This window comes from Coregonus clupeaformis, chromosome 31 (genome assembly GCF_020615455.1).
Source record: "Coregonus clupeaformis isolate EN_2021a chromosome 31, ASM2061545v1, whole genome shotgun sequence".
Classification (NCBI taxonomy): domain Eukaryota; kingdom Metazoa; phylum Chordata; class Actinopteri; order Salmoniformes; family Salmonidae; genus Coregonus; species Coregonus clupeaformis.
Genome location: NC_059222.1, coordinates 34,244,242 through 34,264,209, shown reverse-complemented (window position 1 = coordinate 34,264,209; position 19,968 = coordinate 34,244,242). Strand labels below are relative to the sequence as shown.

General features: G+C 41.7%; 1 protein-coding gene across 3 annotated transcripts in view; it reads left to right on the top strand.

Annotated features, from left to right (window-relative positions):
* The window catches only part of LOC121540794 (proteasome activator complex subunit 4B-like), a 52,655-nt gene extending 40,397 nt beyond the window's left edge, over positions 1–12,258 (top strand). For all 3 annotated transcript variants that reach the window (XM_041849891.2, XM_041849890.2, XM_041849889.2), the window contains 8 exons: positions 3,728–3,936; positions 4,501–4,586; positions 4,688–4,816; positions 6,895–7,050; positions 8,764–8,926; positions 9,426–9,559; positions 9,784–9,925; positions 10,259–12,258. In XM_041849891.2, coding sequence (XP_041705825.1) covers positions 3,728–3,936; positions 4,501–4,586; positions 4,688–4,816; positions 6,895–7,050; positions 8,764–8,926; positions 9,426–9,559; positions 9,784–9,918 — 1,012 coding nt within the window. In that variant the 3' untranslated portion in view covers positions 9,919–9,925; positions 10,259–12,258. The remainder of the gene's footprint in view (positions 1–3,727; positions 3,937–4,500; positions 4,587–4,687; positions 4,817–6,894; positions 7,051–8,763; positions 8,927–9,425; positions 9,560–9,783; positions 9,926–10,258) is intronic.
* The last annotated feature ends 7,710 nt before the right edge of the window (positions 12,259–19,968 follow it).

The window sequence follows — 19,968 nt, the reverse complement described above, 5'->3', positions numbered from 1 at the left end:
CTAGCAAAATGTATAGCGCATAGAATTAAAAAGGTATTGTCGGACATTATTCATTCTAATCAGACAGGTTTTTTACATGGACGATACATTGGAGATAATATAAGACAAGTACTGGAAACAGTAGAACACTATGAAAAATCTGGGAAACCAGGCCTGCATAGCAGACTTTGAAAAGGCATTTGATAAAGTACGACTGGGGTTCATATATAAATGCCTGGAGCGTTTTAATATAGGAGAATCTCTTATAAAATGGGTTAAAATCATGTATAGTAACCCTAGGTGTAAAATAGTAAATAATGGCTATTTCTCAGAAAGTTTTAAACTGTCAAGAGGAGTGAAACAATGTCGTCCACTTTCGGCATATCTATTTATTATGGCCATCGAAATGTTAGCTATTCAAATCAGATCCAGCAATAATATGAAGGGATTAGAAATCCAGGGCTTAAAAACAAAGGTGTCATTGTACGCTGATGATTCATGTTTTCTTTTAAATCCACAACTTGAATCCCTCCACAGCCTCAGAGGATCTAGATACATTTTCTAACCTCTGGATTACAACCAAATTATGATAAATGTACTATATTAAGTATTGGATCACTAAAAAATACAGTTTTTACATTACCATGTAGTTTACCAATAAAATGGTCTGATGGTGATGTGGATATACTCGGAATACATATCCCAAAGGAAATAAATGATCTCACTCCAATACATTTTAATAGAAAGTTAGCAAAAATAGATAAAGATCTTGCTACCATGGAAAGGTAAATACCAGTCAATTTGTGGAAAAACACCCTGATTAACTCTTTAGTATTATTCCAGTTTACCTATTTGCTTATGGTCTTGCCTACGCCTAGCGAACAGTTTTAAAAATCATATGAGAAAATATTCAATTTTATTTGGAACAGCAAGCCAGACAAAATTAAACGGGCCTATTTATATAATGCATATGAATTCGGAGGACAGAAATTATTAAACATTAAAGCAATAGACCTATCACTAAAAGCTTCAGTCATACAAAAGTTATACTTAAATCCGAACTGGTTCTCTAGCAAATTAGTAAGATTGTTTCACCCAATGTTCAAGAAGGGCCTTTTTCCCTTTATTAAGATTACAACCTCTCACTTTCAGTTATTTGAAAAGGAAATCATCTCCCAGATATCACTATTTCTAAAACAAGCCATAGAAAGTTGGTTGCAATTTCTATTTAATCCTCCAGAAACGACAGAACAAATAATGCAACAAATATTGTGGTTAAACTCAAATATACCAATTGATAGAAAAACATAATATTTTGAATAAAAAAAAAAAAAAGTTATAATCTTCATAAATGATGTCATAGGTAGAACTGGTGGAGTTGTCACACATGCAGCTAACAAAAACATATGGAAATGTCTGCTCTACCCAAAATTACAACCAAATAATTTCAGCATTAACGCAAAAATGGAAGAGGAAAGTGGAAGCGGGAAAAAGTAAGGAACTTGTCTGTCGGTCCTGCATTAAAGACCATAATTGTGATAAATAAAAAAGTATACCAGTTTCATTTAAGGACCAAAGGATTGACAGCCGTCCCATATAGATTGCAAAATAGTTGGGAAAAGATTTTTGATGTACTGATTCCATGGCATAGTATTTATGAACTGATACGCAAAACGACGCGGATTCAAAACTTAGAATCAATCCATTTAAATTATACAAAATTCTTGCTACCAATAGAATGTTATTTATATGGGGGATACAATCTTCCCAGCTCTGCAGATTTTGCTGTGAAGAGACAGAATCATTAGATCATTTGTTTTGGTACTGTCGATTTGTAGCTTGTTTTTGGACACAGGTCCAGGAATGGCTAAAGGATTGCAATATTTACCTGGAGCTAACCCTGCAGATAGCACTACTGGGTGATCTGAAAAGTCATAGTCAATCGATCAATAATATAATAATACTTTTAACAAAAATGTTTAATTTCAATTTTCAATCTGTAGAAACAATGAGAATAGAAGGGTTCAGAACTTTTGTAAAACATCACAGAACAGTTGAAAAATATATGGCAAATAGAAATCCGGTATGGATGGTGTTAAGAGATAGATGGGAGGTGTTGAATGGAGTTGAAGGATGGGACTAATAACTAACAACAACTAATAACAACAAGATAACTAATGTAAAGCATACTGTGTCCATAAGTATATACAGTTGGAGTCATTAAAACTCATTTTTCAACCACTCCACAAATTTCTTGTTAACAAACTATAGTTTTGGCAAGTCGGTTAGGACATCTACTTTGTGCATGACACAAGTCATTTTTCCAACAATTGTTTACAGACAGATTATTTCACTTATTCACTGTATCACAATTCCAGTGGGTCAGAAGTTTACATACACTAGGTTGACTGTGCCTTTAAACAGCTTGGAAAATTCCAGAAAATGATGTCATTGCTTTAGAAGCTTCTGATAGGCTAATTTACATCATTTGAGTCAATTGGAGGTGTACCTGTGGATGTATTTCAAGGCCTACCTTCAAACTCAGTGCCTCTTTGCTTGACATCATGGGAAAATCAAAAGAAATCAGCCAAGACCTCAGAAATAAATCTGGTTCATCCTTGGGAGCAATTTCCAAATGCCTGAAGGTACCACGTTCATCTGTACAAACAATAGTACACAAGTATAAACACCATGGGACCACGCAGCCGTCATACCGCTCAGGAAGGAGACGCGTTCTGTCTCCTAGAGATGAACGTACTTTGGTGCGAAAAGTGCAAATCAATCCCAGAACAACAGCAAAGGACCTTGTGAAGATGCTGGAGGAAACGGGTACAAAAGTATCTATATCCACAGGAAAATGAGTCCTATATCAACATAACCTGAAAGGCCGCTCAGCAAGGAAGATGCCACTGCTCCAAAACCGCCATAAAAAAGCCAGACTACGGTTTGCAACTGCACATGGGGACAAAGATCGTACTTTTTGGAGAAATGTCCTCTGGTCTGATGAAATAGAACTGTTTGACCATAATGACCATCGTTATGTTTGGTGGAAAAAGGGGATAGCTTGCAAGCCGAAGAACACCATCCCAACCGTGAAGCACGGGGTGGCAGCATCATGCTGTGTGGGTGCTTTGCTGCAGGAGGGACTGGTGCACTTCACAAAATAGATGGCATCATGAGGAAGGAAAATTATGTGGATATATTGAAGCAACATCTCAAGACATCAGTCAGGAAGTTAAAGCTTGGTCGCAAATGGGTCTTCCAAATGGACAATGACCCCAAGCATACATATATTTGCGAGAAAAAAACATATGGGTGATTGGAAGTGATGCAGACAATTACATTGATGTAAGTTACAATCTATCTGCAATATTAAAGCTGATCTACCCCCTAAAAAAAAAAAAAAGAAGGCTAACTGTGAACATGGGTTAACACCTTCCGTGGTTAACACCTTCTCACATCGAACTTTCTTGATGATGCAGAGGTTGTTGATTCTGCTCTTCATAAGTCCTGTGTCAACCCTGTAGCTATGGAAACACAGTTCCAAAAAAATAACACTAAAGCCCACATTAACATAATCACTGGTGGTGTAGTGGAAACCCCCCAAAAGATGATGGTAAGGGGCTACCGCTTCCCACAGTTTTTTTCTTCTTCTTGGTATCCACTGATGTTTACACACACCCACACACCGTCATGCTCTCTTATCAATCTCTCTCCTCTCTTTCTCTCTCTCCTCCCTCTTCCCCAGCGTCCTCACCTACATCTTCATGATTGACGTGAACCTGCCGTACACCCAGCCTACAGCCTCACCTCGCATCAAGGAATTCACAGAGCGTGTACTGATGCGCCTCAAACCCCTGACGGAGGGGGACGAGGAGATCCAGAACCACGTGGTAGAGGAGAACGAGGTGGGGGAGCAGGATGAGAGGACACAGGCCATCAAACTACTGAAGACAGGTACGACCCCTAACCCTAACACAGGCCATCAAACTACTGAAGACAGGTACAACCCCTAACCCTAACACAGGCCATCAAACTACTGAAGACAGGTACGACCCCTAACCCTAACACAGGCCATCAAACTACTGAAGACAGGTACGAACCCTAACCCTAACACAGGCCATCAAACTACTGAAGACAGGTACAACCCCTAACCCTAACACAGGCCATCAAACTACTGAAGACCGGTACGACCCCTAACCCTAACACAGGCCATCAAACTACTGAAGACAGATACGAACCCTAACCCGAACACAGGCCATCAAACTACTGAAGACAGGTACGAACCCTGAACCCTAACACAGGCCATCAAACTACTGAAGACCGGTAAGAGATCAGAGGATAGGGAGAGCGAGAGCATATTGATAGAGATGATGATAAACTCAGGTGTAAAACCAAAGAAAACAGTCTCCTCAAACTAAGATTAATGCACATTTCAGTCATTTTAATGTGTCAACCTTTCAGTTACAATGACCTTCGTCAGAGCATACAGTGTAATAAAGGTTTTCTATTTGTTTCCAGTACTCAAGTGGCTGATGGCCAGTGCTGGACGCTCTTTCTCCACGGCTGTTCCAGAGCAGCTCCAGTTGCTGCCACTGCTGTTCAAGGTGGGTGGGTCAAGGAAGGAAGAAACCTGAAGAGGAACCAGACTCTGAGGGAGAGGCCTATCCCTAACCCCATTTCTCTCTCTTCTCTATTCCTCTTGTAGATCGCTCCGGTGGAGAATGATGACAGTTATGATGAGCTGAAGAGGGATGCCAAGACCTGTCTGTCTCTGATGTCCCAGGGACTGCTCTACACAGAGCAGATACCACTGGTCCTACTGGCCCTGCAGGAGGTAGGGACACACACACACACACACCAAGGACTCCTCGACACAGAGGAGGGACACACATGTTCTGCAGGTGGTAGGTCACCACACACACACGTGCACGCACTGCGGGAGGTGAGTCACCGGGCCACCCGCCTTTCATTTCTGACACACACACACACACACACACACACACACACACACACACACACACAAATCTCAGGCCAGACTCATCTTCAACCATTTTCCCCATTCACTGCAAAGTCCAAATAAAAAAATTGTTCAAAAACAGGTCAAAGGTTTTTAGAAATGTTTGCAAATGTATTTTTAAAAAAAAACGGAAATACCTTATTTACATAAGTATTCAGACCCTTTGCAATGAGACTTTAAATTGAGCTCAGGTGCATCCTGTTTCCATTGATCATCCTTGAGATGTTTCTACAACTTGATTGTAGTCCACCTGTGGTAAATTAAATTGATTGGACATGATTTGGAAAGGCACACACCTGTCTATATAAGGTCCCACAGTTGACAGTACATGTCAGAGCAAAAACCAAGCCATGATGTCGAAGGAATTGTCCGTAGAGCTCCGAGACAGGATTGTGTCGAAGCACAGATCTGCAGCATTGAAGGTCCCCAAGAACACAGTCGCCTCCATTCTTCACTTTTAAGAAGGCACACCTGTTAATTGAAATGCATTCCAGGTGACTACCTCATGAAGCTGGTTGAGAGAATGCCAAGAGTGTGCAAAGCTGTCATTAAGGCAAAGGGTGGCTATCTGAAGAATCTCAAATATAAAATATATTTTCATTTGTTTAAGACTTTTATGGGGTTACTTCATAATTCCATATGTGTTATTTCATAGTTTTGATGTCTTCACTATTATTCTACAATGTAGAAAATAGTATAAATAAAGAAAAACCCTTGAATGAGTGTGTGTGTGTAGATATATATATATATATATATATAGATAGATAGATCTATCAATTAAAACACTAGGCCTATAGGCTATGCCTATGCTGCGTTGCATGCCTCTTGAGTTAATCTGAGCTGAAAAAACATTGTAGGCTATTCCATTAAATCAACTAGAGCCTATACGCACATTGTAATCGAAGTCCAAATCTTAATTGGTGCATTTGAAAATCCTTTTGTGAGGCGCAGCCGGGAACAAGTTCTGTACGATGGAGAGTGGTGGGGTCGATAAACCAGAATTGGAGGATCCTCCATCATTGTTTAAATCTCCAGTTTGGGAACATTTTTGCTTTACAATAGAAGCAAAACTGTATTGAACTTTGTAGGATATCAACAAAATGTATTGAATTTATTAGAACATTTAATTCATTTGCCCAAAATGTTAAGACACGTGTAAGTGATTCATATTTTCCTTCCACTTTCTGAAGAGGCAGCGGCGTGGGAATGCCCCCGTCTGTGTGTGCATCTGCTACTATGTAGCCGTTAACGATTATGCTAGTGACAACGGTCTTCTAGTAGATGGAAAGGCTTTCCCCAAAATCTTCTACAAAGTAGTCTATGCATACCTGGCAGAATAATATAATGATTATTTGCATCAATTCAGTCGTGATTTGTTCAGCAAACTCTGCAATCACGTGTGCTACAGAAACACTGCTAACCAAGCAAGGCTCTTGCTGGTGCGCACCTAAATTAAAGGGTATCTACACCCAAAAATGATTTTATTTTTTCCCTTAACTCAAAAATGGTCTGATGTGGTTTAAGCATTGTTGTGGACTTAGAACCTCCAATTGTGTTGTTTTTCTATTAAACAAGTTTGATTTAGAGACTGAAAATCTGAAAAACAGGGAAAAATCAGAAACCTGGAAGAACTTAATGAGAACTGAATTTGGGGATAAATAAAACGGATGTTATATGGCCCTACATTGTATGGCTCATCTATTCCTGAGTTAGTTTAGCATATTTTGCCAAAAGAAAAATTTACTACAGTAACCTTTGGCATTTCATTTTCCTGCTGTACCGAAACCAAACTGTGACCCCAAAACCTCAATGCGTACCAAACCGTGGGTTTGGTGAACCATTAAACCCCTAGTTGTTGTGTTGTAATTAACATTCTATGTTATATTATTTTACAGATAGCGGGCAGCAGTTCGTGGCATGCTCGCTACACGGTGCTGACGTACCTACAGATCATGGTCTTCTACAACCTGTTCACCTTTATGAGCGACCAGGGAGCCGTCAACGACGTCAGAGCACTGGTCATACGCCTGCTGGAGGACGAGCAGCTAGAGGTAACACACACACACACACACACACACACACACACACACACACACACAGGAAATGAATGTAGAAAAGGAGTTGAACAGGCATGAGTGGATGATCATTATGCATAACAAAGACATGGAACAAAGACATGGATATGTAGAGACTGATTAATGCCAGAAGATGTCATGGCTGAAAGAGCGGGGACAGAGCAGTGTGGGGAGGTAGGCCTATTTGTTACAGATCACATTGTGTAATTGCTGAGCAATCTGTCACAGAAAGTTTGTGTGTGTGTGTTTGCTCACAGGCCCTTTGCTCCCTGTCTTACAGCTCTCTGTATGTAGGGATTAGGCACTCTTCCTCCCTCCATCTTCCTCCTCTTTCTCCCCCTCCGGTCCCTCTCTCACTTGTTGCTATGGAAACCACAGGCTGCAGGAGTATTCTGTTGCTATGGGGAGGGGATTAAGGGGGAGAGGGGGTTGGATAGATGTATGTAGCCATTTCTCTGTCTTTCTATCCAGACAAAATGGCTCAGTTCAACTGTCCTCTAGGGAGGGCTGTGACGATTATGGAATTCTAGGTAATGATTAATTGTCATGCAAATGGTCATGGTTATTGTCGTAATTGTGTATTTTTTTATGTTATTTTTTGAGCTTGTAATGCATCATAATGCATCTTTGAAAATGAACCACGCCTTACCTACCGAATACAACACAGCTTTGGTGACACCCCTGTCTAAAAAAACAAAATGGTTTTGCCGACTTGGAACTTTTGAAAGTGAACCTTCTCCTCATGACCGTGCCATTCTGCTCGTAAAATGATAACCAACTTCACACACTTAATGTAAAAATGAAAAACCGCTATTGGGTAAACTATATCTACTTAAAGTTGAATCCAGCCTTCTCCTAAAATGAATGTATTAAGACGATTATGACAACAATAAAATGTTATTGTCCATAATTATACCAGCCTTACTCTTGAGCCTAATATATTGACATTCCTTGGCTGCTTGACACCTCTCGTTGCTAGGCGACATCAATTGGTTCACTCAATCAGTGACAGGATTGGGGTTAATACTGTTGTGTAAACGTCGGACCGTAGTGTGTGTGTGTGTGTGTGTGTGTGTGTGTGTGTGTCAGGGCTCAGTAATCACTGTTGCGTTTGCAGTCTCAATCTCAACCATGGACCGACCGTGTGTGTCTGTTTAATAACATACACATACTGATCAGGAACTAACATGGATACTATTTCTTCATAATTATTTTCTAAAGAGAAGTCCAGCAACACAAAAGGCCTGATGCTGGTTGCAGCTGTAGATTCCTCTTCCCTCCTCCTCCCCAGCCCACCGTACAGTACACAGCCTAGCTACAGAACAGTCCTGAGCCTTTGTGCGCTCAAGGGTGAGACTGAATCACTAAATGAACTCCAGTCTCCCTGTTCTCTCTCTTCTCTCTCTGGCTCAATCTCAATGAGCCTTTCTGTGATTCCTCGCTTCCCATCACCTTGCCAACAGTGTTGTAGGAGAAGGTCCAAGGTCCCTCCCCCTAAGACTTTCTCCAATGCATTTTGAGAAGGAGGCGAGGAGGAGAATTTCGATAGAGCTTCTGAGATGAGCCGAGGTAGTCAGTACAGACTGGGCCAGCCAGCTCCATATATGGCCACACACACTGTTGCATTGCATAAATAATTAACCCTTTCCCCCTCTCCTTCTCTACCTCCGTTCTCCCTCTGTCCCCCAGGTGAGGGAGATGGCTGCCACCACTCTGAGCGGTTTCCTCCAGTGTAACTTCCTGTCCATAGAGGGCCCCATGCAGAATCACTTCGAGGCCCTCTGCAAGACCCGCCTGCCCAAGAAGAGGAAGAGGGAGTTGGGCTCTGTGGTGGACACCATCCCCTCCGGAGGTAGCTTCTAACACAACTGTCCAATGCCTTACTTAGAACACATACTCTTCCTGATAGTGCTACAGGCATACTGGCTCTGTTCCAATATCCACACTAGAATGGCCACTGCATAGTTTCATTCTAAGTGCTATGCTAGTGTGGATATTGGAACAACCACATCAGCGTTTCCCAAACTCGGTCCTCGGAACCCCAAGGGGAACGCGTTTTGGTTTTTGCCCTAACACTGATTCTTATGATCAAAGCTTGATGATTAGTTGATTATTTGAATCAGCTGTGTAGTGCTAGCGCAAAAGCCAAAACGTGTACCCCTTGGGGTCCCGAGGACCGAGTTTGGGAAACCCGGGTCTACATGCAATGGTCCATTGCCTTACTTGGAACACAGTTGCCATGATTGTGTTAGATGGTCTTCTAGAATGTAGTTTCCTTGACCTTACTAAACATGTTATACCTCAGCTTTTCAATGCTCCTTTTCAGTCTGTTCCTCCCTATGTGTGTGTAGATCTGGTGCGGCGTCATGCTGGAGTGTTAGGTCTGAGTGCCTGTATCCTGTCCAGCCCCTACGATGTACCCACCTGGATGCCCCAGCTACTGATGAACCTCAGTGCCCACCTCAACGACACACAGCCCATTGAGGTGAACAGGACTAACACACACACACACACACACACACACACACACTGAGGAAGAAGCAAGCAACACACACGCACTCTGCTCTCACGCACACACACACACACACCTCAACGACACACAGCCTATTGAGGTGAGGGGGACCACACACACTTCTCTTTCTCTCTCGCTCTCTCGTCGATCCCTGTCATCTTGTCCCTGAATGCGTCTTCTTGTGTCTCCTCCTGCAGATGACGGTGAAGAAGACCCTGTCTAACTTCAGGCGGACTCACCATGACAACTGGCAGGAGCATAAACAGCAGTTTACTGACGACCAGCTGCTGGTTCTGACCGACTTGCTGGTCTCTCCCTGCTATTATGCCTAGATACCTGGTACGTACACACACCTGCTGGTGTCTCCCTGCTACTAAGCCTAGATAACTGGTACACACACACAATTCAAACGTATGCTTGGGTGGAAAAATCCCAACACTAATTACAGTACATTATAAACAATACAAGGCACCAACCATTAATCCCACTATCCATTCTGTCTCTCTTGATGGCCAAGCATTAATCCCACTATCCATTCTGTCTCTCTTGATGGCCAAGCATTAATCCCACTATCCATTCTGTCTCTCTTGATGGCCAAGCATTAATCCCACTATCCATTCTGTCTCTCTTGATGGCCAAGCATTAATCCCACTATCCATTCTGTCTCTTTAGGGCCCTGGTGCAACTTTGAGGAGATTTTTATGTTTCCTTGATGCCCTCTTTGAGCCACTCGACAATTCCTCACTCTGGGAAGGCCTCAGACTGAACAGAACAGGGCCCGTATTCACAAAGCGTTTGAGTAGGATTGCTAATCTAGAATCAGTTTTGCCTTTCAGATAGTTTTGAATACCATTATATGGACAGGGCGGCCTGATTCTCGATCAGCACCGCTACTCTGAGACGCTGTGTGAATACAGGCCCATAACAGAACACACCAGCCTGCACGAGGGCAGAGGGAAGACTGAGGCCTCACATCCAGGCCCCTGCCCTCTGGCCAGACCAACGGACAACACCTGGGTCCTATTCATCAGGCATCAAACGGAAGAAAACAGAATTAAAAACAGGGAGGAACTACCTGGGACTTGTCCAATAATAACCGCTTGTTTTTTGCGGGGTTTTCCTTTAAAAAAAATGTTTCTAAATGTTTTTCTATGTTGTGCCCTAACAAATATGACCCTGTACCCTGAGGACCTTAAAAAGGGGGTTGGGGGGAACACAAATGCGTAATGGATGAATGGATGGAATAAAAGAGTTGTGTATTTAGCGCTTATTTACATTTCTACTATACTTAATATTTAAGGATAAACCATAGCAGGGATGATTGGCCTGCGGTTTGTAATACTACTGTACAGTTTATTTCTTTTGTTATTTTTATTTTCTTTATTTGCATGCTTGTGTTTATGTGGAATGCTTGATGATACCCGCAGGTTTCCCCCTACCTCTGGTCCACGGTGTAGTGTGCGTTCTTCCACTAATGCACCACCACTTGTGGAGGAGTGCACGCTACGCCCTGGACCAGAGCTAGTTTCCCTCCCCATACTATTGCTCTCAGCTCAAAATCCCATCAATGTTATCAACTCTGAGCCAACTAACTATTATTCCAGTAGAGGGTAGAAACCGTACTGTCCCAGTTCTCCTATAGTGAAGTGTTCTTAGCCACAGTCTGTATGTGTTCAGATTAGATTGGGGATGTATCCCAAATGGTACCCTATTGGTTTTGGTGCACTACTTTTGACCAGGGCCCATAGGGCTCTGTTCAAAAGTAGTGCACTGTATAGGGAATAGGGTGCCATTTGGGACTTAGTTTAGATTTGAACCTGCCACACACATTTACGTACATGACGTTTGTGTACATTGTTTAATCTATATATGATATGTGCATATTTTATTATGTGTATATAGCATATGTATATAACATAAATGCACAAACATGTATTTATTTATTTATTGGTTTGAAGTGCTGATGTTTTTATTATTCTTAGAGAGAGTTGCTGGTAATGAAAGATTTTGGTTTGTGATGAACTAGGTTGTTCAGCTTTTTAGTGACCGAGCTTTTGATTTCATCCTGCTCTTTCATGGGCAATGCTATATATGCAGTAGATGAAGTTTGTGTGTGTGTGTTCATTCCCCAAGGCTGTATGTGTGTGCTGTGTTCATTCCCCAAGGCTGTATGTGTGTGCTGTGTCGAGCTGATGAACGCAGTTTGATCATCATGGCATGCGTCTAAACGCCTCTCAAAACCCCAAGGGACTGTTTTCCCGGACACAGATAATTGGAGGGTCTCCATTGAAGCAAGGCTTTTCAAGGACAAAAAAAAGCCAAAGTCCAGGTCTAGGCTAAATCTGTGTCCGTGAAACCGGCCCAAGGAATAACCAAACCTCCTGTCCACCACCTTAGCATCGCACCCCTTCCTCTTCTGTACTCTACTCCGCAATACAATATTATTCTCCATTCTTTTTTAAAAACCCTAGTGAGAGAGAGATTTATTTTTGGTTCAATATTTTGTTTTTTCATGAAGACTTGAAAAGCTAGTCTCATTGAAGCATCGGTTCAGTTTAGTACCTCACTCCTGTATAGTGTAGTGCCAAAACTGCAGTGATTTTTTTTTTTTAGATGTACTGTTTGCTTATATTTAATGAAGAAAATAAAAGAAATAAATGGGTTGCTTGTAACACATTTCTAGTGTGTGTCTGTGCCAGTTGGTTTTGAGATGACTCATATTGAAGTTAGTCACTGCTGGGGCCATATGCATCCTCCTGAATAGGGCAGCCATTGACGCTAGAAAATATGGTGCAGTGCCTATACATGCATATCAAGTAGACACGTCTTGGATGTGCAGTGCAATTTAAGGTTGCACTTTGACTGGCTTAACTGTACCATGTTGAGAGGGTCCCTTTATCTTACACCAAGGTCTAGGAGTTGGGTCTCAATGTACAGGTGGTAGCATATATAGCAAAGTCACTGTAACCTACAGAGAGAGGGGATTCAAGAATGAGTCAGACCCCACTGTTCCCAAGGTATTTCTAGACTAAATATTGTGGCTTATTCTCCCTTGAGAATGGATTTGTTGTTCTTTTGATTTCGTTAGGGACAGTTGGACATTTATGGGGGGTGTCCAATATAGGGGAGGGTTGTTTGTTTTTATTGGGCACAGGGGAGGGTAGTGCATTTTTCCCTGGTTTACATTCACTATTTTGCATGTTTTCCTATATACAATTTCTTTCATCGTAGCCAAATTTCCTCATTTGCTTGAATGCACCTCTATTTCAAGGTGTTTTGGTACTTCCCTTATGCACTACGCTTTTCCACGCGCTAACTTTTACTATACCACAGGTCAATATACAGTGAGGGAAAAAAGTATTTGATCCCCTGCTGATTTTGTACGTTTGCCCACTAACAAAGAAATGATCAGTCTATAATTTTTATGGTAGGTTTATTTGAACAGTGAGAGACAGAATAACAACCAAAAAATCCTGAAAAACGCATGTCAAAAATGTTATAAATTGATTTGCATTTTAATGAGGGAAATAAGTATTTGACCCCCTCTCAATAAGAAAGATTTCTGGCTCCCAGGTGTCTTTTATACAGGTAACGAGCTGAGATTAGGAGCACACTCTTAAAGGGAGTGCTCCTAATCTCAGCTTGTTACCTGTATAAAAGATACATGTCCACAGAAGCAATCAATCAATCAGATTCCAAACTCTCCACCATGGCCAAGACCAAAGAACTCTCCAAGGATGTCAGGGACAAGATTGTAGACCTACACAAGGCTGGAATGGGCTACAAGACCATCGCCAAGCAGCTTGGTGAGAAGGTGACAACAGTTGGTGCGATTATTCGCTAATGGAAGAAACACAAAAGACCTGTCAATCTCCCTCGGCCTGGGGCTCCATGCAAGATCTCACCTCGTGGAGTTGCAATGATCATGAGAACAGTGAGGAATCAGCCCAGAACTACACGGGAGGATCTTGTCAATGATCTCAAGGCAGCTGGGACCATAGTCACCAAGAAAATAATTGGTAACACACTACGCCGTGAAGGACTGAAATCCTGCAGCGCTCGCAAGATCCCCCTGCTCAAGAAAGCACATATACAGGCCCGTCTGAAGTTTGCCAATGAACATCTGAATGATTCAGAGGAGAACTGGGTGAAAGTGTTGTGGTCAGATGAGACCAAAATCGAGCTCTTTGGCATCAACTCAACTCGCCGTGTTTGGAGGAGGAGGAATGCTGCCTATGACCCCAAGAACACCATCCCCACCGTCAAACATGGAGGTGGAAACATTATGCTTTGGGGGTGTTTTTCTGCTAAGGGGACAGGACAACTTCACCGCATCAAAGGGACGATGGACGGGGCCATGTACCGTCAAATCTTGGGTGAGAACCTCCTTCCCTCAGCCAGGGCATTGAAAATGGGTCGTGGGTATTGACAATGACCCAAAACACACGGCCAAGGCAACAAAGGAGTGGCTCAAGAAGAAGCCCATTAAGGTCCTGGAGTGGCCTAGCCAGTCTCCAGACCTTAATCCCATAGAAAATCTGTGGAGGGAGCTGAAGGTTTGAGTTGCCAAACGTCAGCCTCGAAACCTTAATGACTTGGAGAAGATCTGCAAAGAGGAGTGGAACAAAATCCCTCCTGAGATGTGTGCAAACCTGGTGGCCAACTACAAGAAACGTCTGACCTCTGTGATTGCCAACAAGGGTTTTGCCACCATGTACTAAGTCATGTTTTGCAGAGGGGTCAAATACTTATTTCCCTAATTAAAATGCAAATCAATTGATAACATTTTTGACATGCGTTTTTCAGGATTTTTTTGTTGCTATTCTGTCTCTCACTGTTCAAATAAACCTACCATTAAAATTATAGACTGATCATGTCTTTGTCAGCGGGCAAACGTACAACATCAGCAGGGGATCAAATACTTTTTTCTCTCACTGTACAGTTGAAGTCGGAAGTTTACATACGCTTAGGTTGGAGTCATTAAAACTCATTTTTTATCCACTCCACAAATTTCTTGTTAAAACAACTATAGTTTTGGCAAGTCGGTTAGGACATCTACTTTGTGCATGACACAAGTAATTTTTCCAACAATTGTTTACAGACAGATTATTTCACTTATAATTCACTATCACAATTCCAGTGGGTCAGAAGTTTACATACACTAAGTTGACTGTGCCTTTAATCAGCTTGGAAAATTCCAGAAAATGATGTCATGGCTTTAGAAGCTTCTGATAGGCTAATTGACATCATTTGAGTCAATTGGAGGTGTACTTGTGGATGTATTTCAAGGCCTACCTTCAAACTCAGTGACTCTTTGCTTGACATCATGGGAAAATCAAAAGAAATCAGCCAAGACCACAGAAAAACAATTGTAAACCTCAACAAGTCTGGTTCATCCTTGGGAGCAATTTCCAAATGCCTGAAGGTACCACGTTCATCTGTACAAACAATAGTACACAAGTTTAAACACCATGGGACCACGCAGCCGTCATACCGCTCAGGAAGGAGACTTGTTCTGTCTCCAAGAGATGAACGTACTTTGGTGCAATAAGTGCAAATCAATCCCAGAACAACAGCAAAGCAACTTGTGAAGATGCTGGAGGAAACCGGTACAAAAGTATCTATATCCACAGTAAAACTACAGTGAGGGGAAAAAGTATTTGATCCCCTGCTGATTTTGTAAATAGAACTGTTTGGACATAATGACCATCGTTATGTTTGGAGGAAAAGGGGGGTCGCTTGCAAGCCGAAGAACACCTTCCCAACCATGAAGCACGGGGGTGGCAGCATCATGCTGTGGGGGTGCTTTGCTGCAGGAGGGACTGGTGCTCTTCACAAAATAGATGGCATCATGAAGAAGGAAAATTATGTGGATATATTGACGCAACATCTCAAGACATCAGTCAGGAAGTTAAAGCTTGGTCGCAAATGGGTCTTCCAAATGGACAATGACCCCAAGCATACTTCCAAAGTTGTGGCAAAATGGCTTAAGGACAACAAAGTCAAGGTATTGGAGTGGCCATCACAAAGCCCTGACTTCAACTGAAAAAGTGTGTGCGAGCAAGGAGGCCTACAAACCTGACTCAGTTACACCAGCTCTGTCAGGAGGAATGGGCCAAAATTCACCCAACTTATTGTGGGAAGCTTGTGGAAGGCTACCCGAAACGTTTGACCCAAGTTAAACAATTTAAAGGCAATGCTACCAAATACTAATTGAGTGTATGTAAACTTCTGACCCACTGGGAATGTGATGAAAGAAATAAAAGCTGAAATAAATAATTATCTCTACTATTATTCTGACATTTCACATTCTTAAAATAAAGTGGTGATCCTAACTGACCTAAGACAGGGAATTTTTACTAGGATTAAATGTCAGGAATTGTGAAAAACTGAGTTTAAATGTATTTGGCTAGGTATGTTATAGGGGTGTAACGATTCGTTTTAACAACGATTCGATTTGTATCACGATTCGTGGTTGTCGATACGATTCAAGGACGATATTGGTTCATTTAGAACGATACGATCCGAAACGATTCAGTGACTTGAAATCGATTCAGTAACCTTTTAGCCAAAAATTCAACCAGTGTGACTGAAATAAATACCTGGATACTGGACAGTGCAGGTGAAGTTTCCTAGATTCCTGTTTCTTGTAAGGACCGCAATGGTGGCTTGATAATTTCTCGCTCGTCGGCTTCTCCTCTGTCGTCCGCCATGCTATGTTTTGTTGTCTTTGCGCCTTTGCGCTGCTGCTGGCGCGGGGCGATGACGTCACGGATAGGCAGACTGAATCGAGTAATGTTTAAAGCCTTTATCATTAAAAGTGCTAAGAAAAAACATCCATATAAAGTCTGACGTGCTTAAATCCAATGGGTTATTTCCTAGTATCGATACAATCGATTTATTACATTTTAAAACGATGTTAGATTGATATATGTTGTCCAAAAGGCCAACTCGCCGAGCACAGATCGATGTAGTTGGATCATAGGAATATAAATCGATACATCGATGTAGTAGATGGATCGTTACACCCCTAGTATGTTAACTTCCGACTTCAACTGTAGTCTGTCTATCCTGCCCTCTATCCACCATTCATAGTGACATTAGTGGTAGATGGATTGTTTGTACAGATCTGCAATAGGCTAACTAGCAATCATACCACACATAAAAACATTCAAAGCTGCATACGTTTTCAAAATGAATCCACAAGAACAAATAGAAATAGCTGATAGGCAGCGGAGATGCCAGGCTCATCATTGCGCATGAAGGAACAGTGAAGAAATGACGCGCAGCTCAAAAAGCTCCCCTATTGATCTTGTTTAGGGACATTACAATTATCCTACCTAGACTAGAATAATTATATTGTTTTTAAGTGAGTACAAAATTATACTCTAGGCTGCAGTGAAAATATCAATTGAATAACGGCGCATGATTTGAATTTTTCACTCCATTTGAATCAGTTGTGGGTCTACTCGACAGTTCATAAGGTCTAGAAAGGCACAGTAGCAGGCCAGTCTGGCTGTATTTTACTTCTAGAACTGAGCTGCACTGTCTGTTGCAGATCATACTCCCAAGTCGTCCTATAATAATGTAGCCACATATGTTCCTGGCAGGCCCAGTTATTCAGGAAAGCTTAACGCGCGCTCTGCCTCCTCTCCAATCTGAGCGGCTATTCCTCGCGCACCTAGAACCTAATGCTTCAATATACAGTGAGGGAAAAAAGTATTTGATCCCCTGCTGATTTTGTACGTTTGCCCACTGACAAAGAAATTATCAGTCTATAATTTTAATGGAAGGTTTATTTGAACAGTGAGAGACAGAATAACAACAAAAAAATCCAGAAAAACGCATTGCAAAAATGTTATAAATTGATTCGCATTTTAATGAGGGAAATAAGTATTTGACCCCCTCTCAATCAGAAAGATTTCTGGCTCCCAGGTGTCTTTTATACAGGTAACGAGCTGAGATTAGGAGCACATTCTTAAAGGAGTGCTCCTAATCACACTACGCCGTGAAGGACTGAAATCCTGCAGCACCCGCAAGGTCCCCCTGCTCAAGAAAGCACATATACAGGGCCATCTGAAGTTTGCCAATGAACTTCTGAATGATTCAGAGGAGAACTGGGTGAAAGTGTTGTGGTCAGATGAGACCAAAATCAAGCTCTTTGGCATCAACTCAACTTGCCGTGTTTGGAGGAGGAGGAATGCTGCCTATGACCCCAAGAACACCATCCCCACTGTCAAACATGGAGGTGGAAACATTATGCTTTGGGGGTGTTTTTCTGCTAAGGGGACAGGACAACTTCACCGCATCAAAGGGACGATGGACGGGGCCATGTACCGTCAAATCTTGGGTGAGAACCTTCCCTCAGCCAGGGCATTGAAAATGGGTCGTGGATGGGTATTCCAGCATGACAATGACCCAAAACACACGGCCAAGGCAACAAAGGAGTGGCTCAAGAAGCAGCACATTAAGGTCCTGGAGTGGCCTAGCCAGTCTCCAGACCTTAATCCCATACAAAATCTGTGGAGGGAGCTGAAGGTTCGAGTTGCCAAACGTCAGGCTCAAAACCTTAATGACTTGGAGAAGATCTGTAAAGAGGAGTGGAACAAAATCCCTCCTGAGATGTGTGCAAACCTGGTGGCCAACTACAAGAAACGTCTGACCTCTGTGATTGCCAACAAGGGTTTTGCCACCAAGTACTAAGTCATGTTTTGCAGAGGGGTCAAATACTTATTTCCCTCATTAAAATGCAAATCAATTGATAACATTTTTGACATGCGTTTTTCTGGATTTTTTTGTTGTTATTCTGTCTCTCACTGTTCAAATAAACCTACCATTAAAATTATAGACTGATCATGTCTTTGTCAGTGGGCAAACGTACAAAATCAGCAGGGGATCAAATACTTTTTTCCCTCACTGTAGCTTTAATATTAGTCATTTAACTTTTTATGTGTATTAAGTTTTATATGTGGCATAAACACAACCAGTCACAATGTTTTAATCTGATTAGGCTACTTCAAAAGTCTCCTGTAGGCATTCGCATGTGTGTCCAAAATATAATTCCAGCACCCTCAAAATGGCTTGACATTAACCAGGTTTCCATCCAAACGTTTTATGCAAGTGAAGTATGTTGGAGAAAATGTTTCACATCATGCAGTTTATTAGGCTAGATTAAATAAATTATGATGAACTTCACAGAGTGGTGAAAGTGCACGGTGATGAGCTTGATGCTCCTTTCAATAAATATTGAGGGTCTGATTCTGGTGACATGATGAGCGATGCTTGGATACCGTTTGTGTTTGCTAGAGCGCATGTGCCAATACCAGAGTGGGCACATTCCCTATACCTAATCATCATTTTTAGTGACAGAACAATCAGTAGGCCTAGATTTGAAAATGCAATTGAAACCATTTAACATTTATTTTTTATTTGGGAATTTAACTGCAAAGTTATTTTGATGTGCAGTATATACTTAAGCACAGACTTTTATCCTCAACAAGTCAATTTGATGGAAACACTATGCAGATTTTTGAATATTTGCATGAAAATTTGTCACCAGTTGGATGGAAACCTAGCTATAGACACCCTAAAGAATGGCAAGTGGGCTTGTCCAGTGTTACTTTGATTATGCCATGTTATGGTTCACCAGCAGCCCCAAACATCTAAAGAGTAAGGCAAAACAAGCTTGTAACAATTGTAAAACTCCCCGTTCATACTCATCTGGAGGTCGAACATTTTAAGCAGCTAGGCTGGCTATCTGTGGAAAACAAACAGTAGTATTAATTCAACTTGGTCTGGTCCACAGAATTATCACGGACTCAGCCTCCAAACATAAGAGTCTATCTGGTAAGAACACATTTTTATATACCGGCGCTATTGAGTGGAAAAACGACCACAGCATCTCTAAGTCATACCAACCATAACAACTTTTTAAAAGAATGTCAAAGCTGGCTAATGTGTGAACAGTATAACCTGTTTTTGTCTGTATCTCTGTAATGTGTCTGTATCTATGTAATTGTAAATGTATTTATGTAAAAAGTAGGGACAACAATGGATAAGTTCCTGACTTTATTGTACAATCCCAGTCACTTAAAACAATATTTGTACTGTGTGTATGTCTTCTTTTTTTAAACTGACAAATAAAATCTATCAATCAATCAATCGCAAACTGTGCAGCAGCCATTTGATGAATAGAAAGAAACATCTGTTACAAAACACCAAAAAGTTTAATGACGTGGAGATTGTCAAGCCAAGCCTTCGATACTGGGTAAGCCTACAAGGTAGGGAGGGATGCACTTTCTGTTTGTCCAGATTGACATAGTCTATTTATTGTGGTGTTGAAAGCGCAAACCATGATATTGAAGCGCCCGAAGTTGGTTGGC